Source organism: Glycine soja, chromosome 10, assembly GCF_004193775.1.
Source record: "Glycine soja cultivar W05 chromosome 10, ASM419377v2, whole genome shotgun sequence".
In the NCBI taxonomy this organism is placed as follows: domain Eukaryota; kingdom Viridiplantae; phylum Streptophyta; class Magnoliopsida; order Fabales; family Fabaceae; genus Glycine; species Glycine soja.
In genome coordinates this window covers 40,228,184-40,236,679 of record NC_041011.1, presented here as the reverse complement: position 1 = coordinate 40,236,679, position 8,496 = coordinate 40,228,184, and the positions used below count along the sequence as shown (strand labels likewise).

At 22.4% G+C, this 8,496-nt stretch overlaps 1 protein-coding gene across 1 annotated transcript; it reads left to right on the top strand.

The window, feature by feature from the left end:
• Window positions 1–6,898: 6,898 nt before the first annotated feature.
• LOC114369736 (60S ribosomal protein L22-2-like) lies at window positions 6,899–7,993 on the top strand. Its single transcript, XM_028326982.1, has 3 exons — window positions 6,899–7,027; window positions 7,185–7,442; window positions 7,654–7,993. The coding sequence occupies exons 2-3, from the start codon at window positions 7,213–7,215 to the stop codon at window positions 7,796–7,798; spliced, it is 375 nt and encodes a 124-aa protein (XP_028182783.1). The 5' UTR covers window positions 6,899–7,027; window positions 7,185–7,212; the 3' UTR covers window positions 7,799–7,993.
• The last annotated feature ends 503 nt before the right edge of the window (window positions 7,994–8,496 follow it).

The following is an 8,496-nucleotide window of genomic DNA, read 5'->3' as shown; positions in this document are numbered from 1 at the left end:
ATATTATATATAATAAATTCAAAATATAAATGATGTTAAAAACATTTCATTATTATAAATTTTAAGTGTAAAATACATTTTTATATTTTAAAAAAATTATTAAAAATTTCATCATATGAAAAAGATATTTAACTGTACAATACAATCATGTTAATGATAAAATTAAAATTAAAATAATAGTTTAAAATAAAAACTCACATCTTAAGTTTTCCCTCCCATGAAGTATTTTACAGTAATATATATATATATGTCTATTTGTTTGTGTACGTATATATGGTATGTGTGCATGAGTGTGTTGATGCTCGCAAATATATTTATAGATAGTTGTTAAAAAATTAAAACAAAAAATAAATTAAATTAAATTAAAAACAAATAAATTTGAAGCATATTATTAATATACTAAAAGCATACTTTTAAAACATGTGTTTACACTAAAAATAAATATTTTTGAATTGTTATGTTTACACTAAAATTATATTAGAGCAACCTAATTTATATATAATTAAAGTTATTTAAATAATGCCAAGTTGCAGGTACCCGTAAGCTTAAAAATTGATTTATTTTACCCTTACAAAATATTTATTAAAGTATCTATTTTAATTCATAATAAATTTCAATACATGTTTTTTTTTTCATTCTTAATTGTTTCACTTAGGACTCAAATTAAAAGATGGATGAAGCAGAAATTAAGAATTCACAAATAAAATAATGTTTTTATATTATATAATAGATAAATATATAATATTTTTATTTTATATATATATATATATATATATATATATATATCAGTTATTCATAACATATATAGCATTATGTTGATCATCTTTGAAAAAATACAATAAAATAAATAAATTTTAACATTATGAAAGAGAATGATGCATAAAATATTTTTCTTGAAATAACATGTGACAAATGTAAAAAGAGAGATAAATAGTTACATGAGAAGAACACCATTTAACACGGTGAAACCAGAAAAAAAAATAAAAAATAGTGTAAAAAAAGTGCAGTGAAAGACACGAAACAAAATAAAGAATAACAAAGTTAAACAATCTAGATATGAAAGAAAACAAAACGATGAATAAATGATATGTTTAAAATTTAAATTGAAAATTAAATTAAATTCAAATAATTAATAAATAATCAAACCGGAAAGATGGACAATGGTAATTACATATAATTGATTTGGAATAATTATTAGAATTGAATATTTAATTATTGGATTACTTATTATTAACTAATAAAAGCCAAATTTTGTAATATTAATTAATTTTCTATTAATTAATTATAACATATTTCTCAAATAAATAAATTTTCATATTAATAAGTATATTCAAAACTTTTTACCAGAAAAGTAATTATAAAAAATTTATATATGAAACTATATTGAATTTTTTTTCTTATTATAAATTTAATCATAACAAAATTAATATCTAAAAAATATACTAAAATATTTATTTTGAATATATTAGAATAAATTAAATTTACAAGCATATTTTCAAATATAATCTAAATCATAAAAAAATATTTAATGTATAGGAAAATATAGTTATAAAAGATTGAGTTATATTCACACGATGTAATTTATTTTTTTTATTTGATTCAACTATTAATAATATAACTATTAATTTGTAAATTGATTCAAATCAATGTTTATTTAGTTTTTAAATAATAATATATTAAATGACAAACACATGTATTAATTTTAAAGGATAGAGTATAGAAGGACCAACAAAGGATTCTTTTGGTTTCTTAATCCGTAGCTTGACGTTGAAAATAATTTTTTCATTGTAAGTGTGTTTTATCAATCTACTTTTTTTGAATGAATTTTATTAATCTACCTAAAAAACCATTAACTTTAATTTATATCAATTACGTTTGAAGTTAAAAAAATATCAACCATTTAACTATTTTTATGAGTACCAGCGGAAACATCAAACATGGGGCTGTTGCGCATGTGTTTTTGCATTTTATTGTGCTATTGGGTCAAAAATTATTATATTATAATAATTTATAATTACAATTTTTGAACTCTGTTCAATAAATAACACATTTCATGTGGAAAAAATAAAAATAAAACTACATAGCATAACTAAAAATAAAAATAATTAATTATTATAGAAAAATCACAATAATCGTGGCTTTTAAAAAAATTTCCCTCCATCTTTTTTCCATAAATTATCTCTTCATTGACAATGAGTTTTGAATCGTATATCCCATGAAAGCCTGTTAAATTAATTAAAATAATAATTAGTAACAAACAAAGGAAACTAAATATAAAAAAATATATAAGAATGAGTTAGAATAAAAAAAGTTATAGGAATAAAGGTTAATTCAATGTGACTTTGTACCGTACTTCTTATACCATCAGCAATAACAAAAAATCAACCGTTCCCCATGCAAAATCCTTCTTTTTTAATTTTTATTCTTAATTTATCATATCGAGAATAAATAGATAATTATAATAATTAGATAAATCAGAATGAAAGAGGATATGTAAATAAAATAGTGGAGAGTGATTAGTGAATACTTTAATATTATTAAGAATAAAATGGTTTAAAAGATGTGAAGTTCAAGAACAGTTACATAAATTTGTATTTCTTTTATATATTGATATAGATTAATATCAATTTACTTATTAGTTAATAAAGGGTAATTAAAATTTTAAAATATAACCAAATATATATTAAAATAGATAATTTTATTATTAATTTATTAATCAATTTAATTTCTTAACAAAATTTAATAGGTAATTAAATATATCTATATATATATTAATAAATGTTTGGTTAAAATGTAATTTTTATTCTTAAATATATGATTTTAGTTCCCTTATTTTTAAATTGATATATTTTGTTATTAACTTTTAAAAACTTCACAATTTTAGTCTTTCGGTTGAGAAATTTTGTTTCCCAATTTTAAAAAATATATAATTTAAATCCTTTTAACCAATTTAAGATGTCCATTGGATAAATTTTTAATTATGTTTTATAAATTAAATTTATTATTAATTAAATAATTAAAAAAATTATCACATGACTAATAAGATACATGTTTCTGTCAACATTAACAAAATACATATATTAACATTTGGAATTGGTTATAGGCATTAAAATCATAAATTTTTGAAAAATGAGAAACAAAATATCTTGATTAAAAAATAAGAGGCTAAATTTATAAAAAAATTTAAAAAAGGAGACTAAATTTCATATAAAAAATAAATGAATTAAAATCACATATTTTAAAAAATAAAAATTATATTTTACCCTGAATGTTTTTTGAGTGACATATTTGAGAATCACCATGTCAAGTGTATTTGTTAGAAGATTTTGTACAACATTATTGACTTTTGAGGAAGTTGTGACACTTGAAACTTTCCTCTCATTTGTGTATACTGTATAGTAAGTTTTTAAACTTTTATCCGAATACCTTTTTATTATTTTAATGATTTTTTATTATTAATTATTCAAATAAATTTTTAAAATTTGGTGCACACGACTTTGTTGCAAATTTTTATATTCAGCTGTTTTTTCAAGTTAAAGATATTAAATTTTAATTAATACTCAAGATTGTCATTAACATTAAATACAAGTATACACTATATTCAATCCGCAATTATTTATTTCTACAATATTTTTTTAAAAAATTGTAAATTATGACTTTTTTGAATGAATGCATATTTAATATATTATTTTATATTTTTGAAATTGTATTTTTATCAAAAATAAAACAAAAATTTTAAATACTTATTAAAAATATTTGTATGTATTTTTTATTCAAGTATAAAAAAATTATTAAACATTTTTTATTCATTTCAATACTCAAAATAATTAAATAGAAAACTGTATATTTAAATTATCAATTATTGACCATTAAATTATTTGTAAATAGATGAGAATGTAAAACTTTTTATGCTAGTGCATAACTTTTTTTTCTTTTTTTATTCGATAGGCTAATTTCACTAATATGTTTTAATTACATAGATGCTACATTTATTGCATAATACAATTTAAACTAGTATATTATCTCATGCAATGCACATGCGGTGACGTTTATGCCTTCTTGTTGAGAATATATATAAATAATATTTATTTATATTTTTATTAAATTGTTAAAATTGTAAACAAATTAATAGTTTACATAAAAATAAAGTTAAAAATTCAGTTTTAAAATAGGTTAAAAATATGTGTAAAATTTATAATTAAATAATGTTTTCTTAGAAAATAAAAACTTTAATGATAATATTAATATCCCAAAAATAAGCACATAAGGAGAAGCTAAAAAATAGTATGTAAAATGTAATGATTTTTCTTTTCATCTACCTTGTCTTTGGACATTTACCATTGGCTGCATATATAAAAAAAAAGCTATGGATTTGTCTTATTGAGTTGCTAAATTGAAAATATGTGAGCATCAAATACTAATTAAAAAATATGAAACCTTGTATTTATAATATTTTCCCCATTTTTAGTTAAAAAAAATTATATTTTCATATAACATCTTTTAAAAAATATTCATTTTATATAACGGTAGATACACCTTTTTTTTGTATTTTTAATGCATGTATATGTAATGGTATCAATCAACTAATAAGACTAAAAATATTGCTATAATTATTTCATTAATAAACGTGCAAAAAGAATTTGATTTTTGTTAATTGTTATTTTAAAAATTATTTTCTTTATTTTAATGTGAAATATTATTTAATTATGCAGGGCCTAATTACAGTGAGGTTTGACACATGTGCCGACATGCATAGTCAGCAACTGTGTTTTATTTTATATAATATATTAGTGTAGTATCCCATATCCTATATGGATCTTAGGTTTAAAAAAAATCTTACTATATATATATATATAGTAAATATATTAAAAATTATAATAGTATAAATTTTTTTAAATAAATCTAAGATCCTTATAAGATATGAAATACTACACTAGTATATTATATAAAATAAAACTGAGTTACTAACTATGCATGTCGGCACATGTGTCAAGCCCCAATGTAATTAGGCACTGCATAATTAAATAATATTTCACATTAAAATAAAGAAAATAAATTTAAAAATAACAATTAACAAAAATCAAATTCTTTTTGCACATTTATTAATGAAATAATTATAGCAATATTTTTAGTCTTATTAGTTGATTGGCATTTGTATACATGCATGCATAAACACTGGTGTATATGCTTGTAAACATATTTATAGGTATTCATTAAAAATTAAAATAAAAAATAAATTAAATTAATAGCAAACAAATTTGAAACATATTATTATAATAAAATAAATACCTTTAAAACATATATTTATATTTGAAATAAATAATTTTAAATTTTTATATTTATACTGTAATTATATTAGTAGAACTTAATTTATATATAATTAAAGTTATTTAAGTAATTTCAAATTATACGTACACCTAAGTTTAAACTATTTATAATGTATATTTAATATTTTAAAAAAGGAACAATTGAATCTTTAAATCATGATATTAATTATTTTAATTAACAACTTGAATATATTAATTCCTTTAATTACTTTTTTATATATCAATTGCTTAAATGGTTTAAGCAAATAAATGATACCAACATTTTCTTTAAGTAAATAAGTTTGTCTTTAAAACTATTTTTTTTAAAAAAAATATTAAATTTGAAATTGTTATGTGTTATTCATAGTATTCCTTGGAATGTGATTCTTGAAAATATAATATGATACCTTAAAATAAATACAATGTTTTAAATAAATTAATTCTTTCCTTTTTTCTCATATTTTGATTGAATTTTATTTTATTTGTTTTAACGAAAAAGATAAATTAATTATGCCATATCTAATTTCATCATTGTTTGTCATATGTTCAAACATGCAACCTTTGTTTTATATAATATATAGATATAATATATAAATATAGATAGATTGATATTGATTTATGGTTAAATTAGTTTTTTAGTCCTTTAATTTATTTTTTAGATTCAATTTAGTTATCGAGTGCTTTTTAGATCCAATTTGGTTGTTTTTTTTTAAATCGATTCAATTTGGTCCTTCAGTCTAAATGGTAAAAAATCATACTTTGTGATGGTTCAAAATAACCACAAAGTGATTTTAAACGGTCACAAAATAAATATTTTTCCAAAAAAATAAATTAATTTTAAAAATTAGAGGACCAAATTAAATAAAATAACTAAAACACCAAATTGAATTGGTTATATAAATTAGTGGACTAAATTAAACCAAAAAAATAGAGGATCAAATTGAAATTAAATAATAATTTAGAGGATAAATAACATATTTAACCTTGATTGATGGATGATTGATTTGGAATTTTACAATGATTTGATATTGACTAAAATATAATTTTTATTTTTCTATTTTCTTAAATATGTGCTTTTAGTCCTCTATTTTTTTAATTAGGGATATTTTATTTTCATTTTTAAAATTTTTACGAATCTTCATTTTTTAATTGAAACATTTCATTTTAAAAATATATAATTTTAGTCGGAGTAGTCAATTTCAAATGTTGACCTATGTACTCTATAATCATTGATCAATAACTGTTTATTTATAGACATTATAAATGTTTTTTTAAATTATTTAATTATTAGCAAACTTAATTTATTAAAAAAGAATTAAAAAGTACACAAACAACAAATTTGAAATTGACTAAAAAGATTAAAATCAAAACTTTTTTTAAAAGTAAAAAATAAAATGTCTCAAATAAAAAATAAAAGAAATTATAATTACAATTTTTTTAAAAAATAAAAGATAAAATGTCTTAGTTAAAAAATAAATTTAAAATAACATGATTTTATAAATAAAAAAACAAAAATTACATTTAAACGTTTAATATTTTATAAAACTAATTTTTCCTTCCCATGTATTATTTTACAACAATAACCTATTTTTCTCTACAAACTTGCCATTATGTTAGCGTATAAAACGAGAGCCAAATCCAAACCCTAATTTCCTACCACACCGCACTTCACCGCCCCTCGTTTCTTCACACTCTGCCGTGCTCTTTCGGCGCAGGTCAAGGTATTCCTCTCTTTCCCTGTTCTCCGCTTTGACCTTTGCTTAATACACACGCAAAGAATTAGAATCACCGTTGAATTTCAGTTAGCTTTGTAAGTTTTCTAGGAACCGTAGAAACTGAAAACGGATCTTAATTTGTGTGTTTGCGTTTTTGGATCAGAGATTCGCAATAGAAAGTGAGAAAAAAAATGAGTCGAGGAAGTGCAACTGCTGCGAAGGGCAAGAAGAAGGGTGCGACATTCACCATTGACTGCGCGAAGCCGGTGGAGGACAAGATCATGGACATTGCGTCTCTCGAGAAGTTCCTTCAAGAGAGGATTAAGGTTGGTGGCAAGGCCGGTGCTCTCGGCGACTCCATCACCGTCGTACGTGAGAAGACCAAAATCATTGTTACTTCCGACAGCAACTTCTCCAAACGGTAATTAAATTCTCTCTTTTTTTAATTAATTAAGGTCATTTTTCTGGATGAGTTTTTTTATTAACAGAATTATTGGCTTATTGCGGTCTGAATTGTAATTTTGAATGCACTAATTGTAATTTTCCCTAACCTATTGTCAAATTCAGGATGCAGTGTTTTGGAGAAAATTTATTTTGATTTGATGTATTTTGAACGTCTCATCTGATTCCAGGTACCTCAAGTACTTGACTAAGAAGTACCTGAAGAAGCACAATGTGCGGGACTGGCTCAGAGTGATTGCTTCTAACAAAGATAGAAGCATTTATGAATTGAGGTACTTCAACATTGCTGAGAATGAAGGAGAGGAAGAAGATTAATTTACCCATTTTGAGAGAACCTTGTTTACCCATTTTCCCAGTGTTAGCTTCTCTTTTGGATTGAGCTATGTTGCTTTGTTTACTTTAGTTGCAATTTAACAGTTTTGCTTATTTATGAGTTGTGGTGCCATTTTCCATTGAATTCAGAATAGAGTTCATTTATTACATGGTTAACTTTTGCGTTTGATACAGTTCGATTGCTTTACTAAACGAATTCTTAGATCATATCTCAAATCCCTACCTGCGGTATTTGTTTCTATGTTGTCTGGCTCTTGAAGTATGTTGATTAAATGATCAGTTTAATTGCTACAAGGAGGCATTTTGGAATTCTGTGCATTGTGCTAGAAGTAGAGAGGGGAAGGGGAGGGGGGACGAGAGTTTCTGATGTATAAAACTTGTGTATAGTTTCTAGATGTAATGGCTAATGTCACTTGTTGCATTCCTGCTATTCTTGCGAAACAAATTTTCAACAGTTCAACTGTGTAGTCAATCATACCAGGATGTATGGGAAGGGTTGTATTAAAAATCTTATTCTGATGCGTGGAAACGAAACTTCAATCCTTTTAACAGCAGGAGACCGTAAATTTGTAGTCTGGGATGCAGTTGTGTAAGAACTGTACTACTTGAATGGATAATTTGACATCGCTTACTTGGAGAGTTTACTCTCTAATCCTTTCAGGCTATATTAAAACTATCAT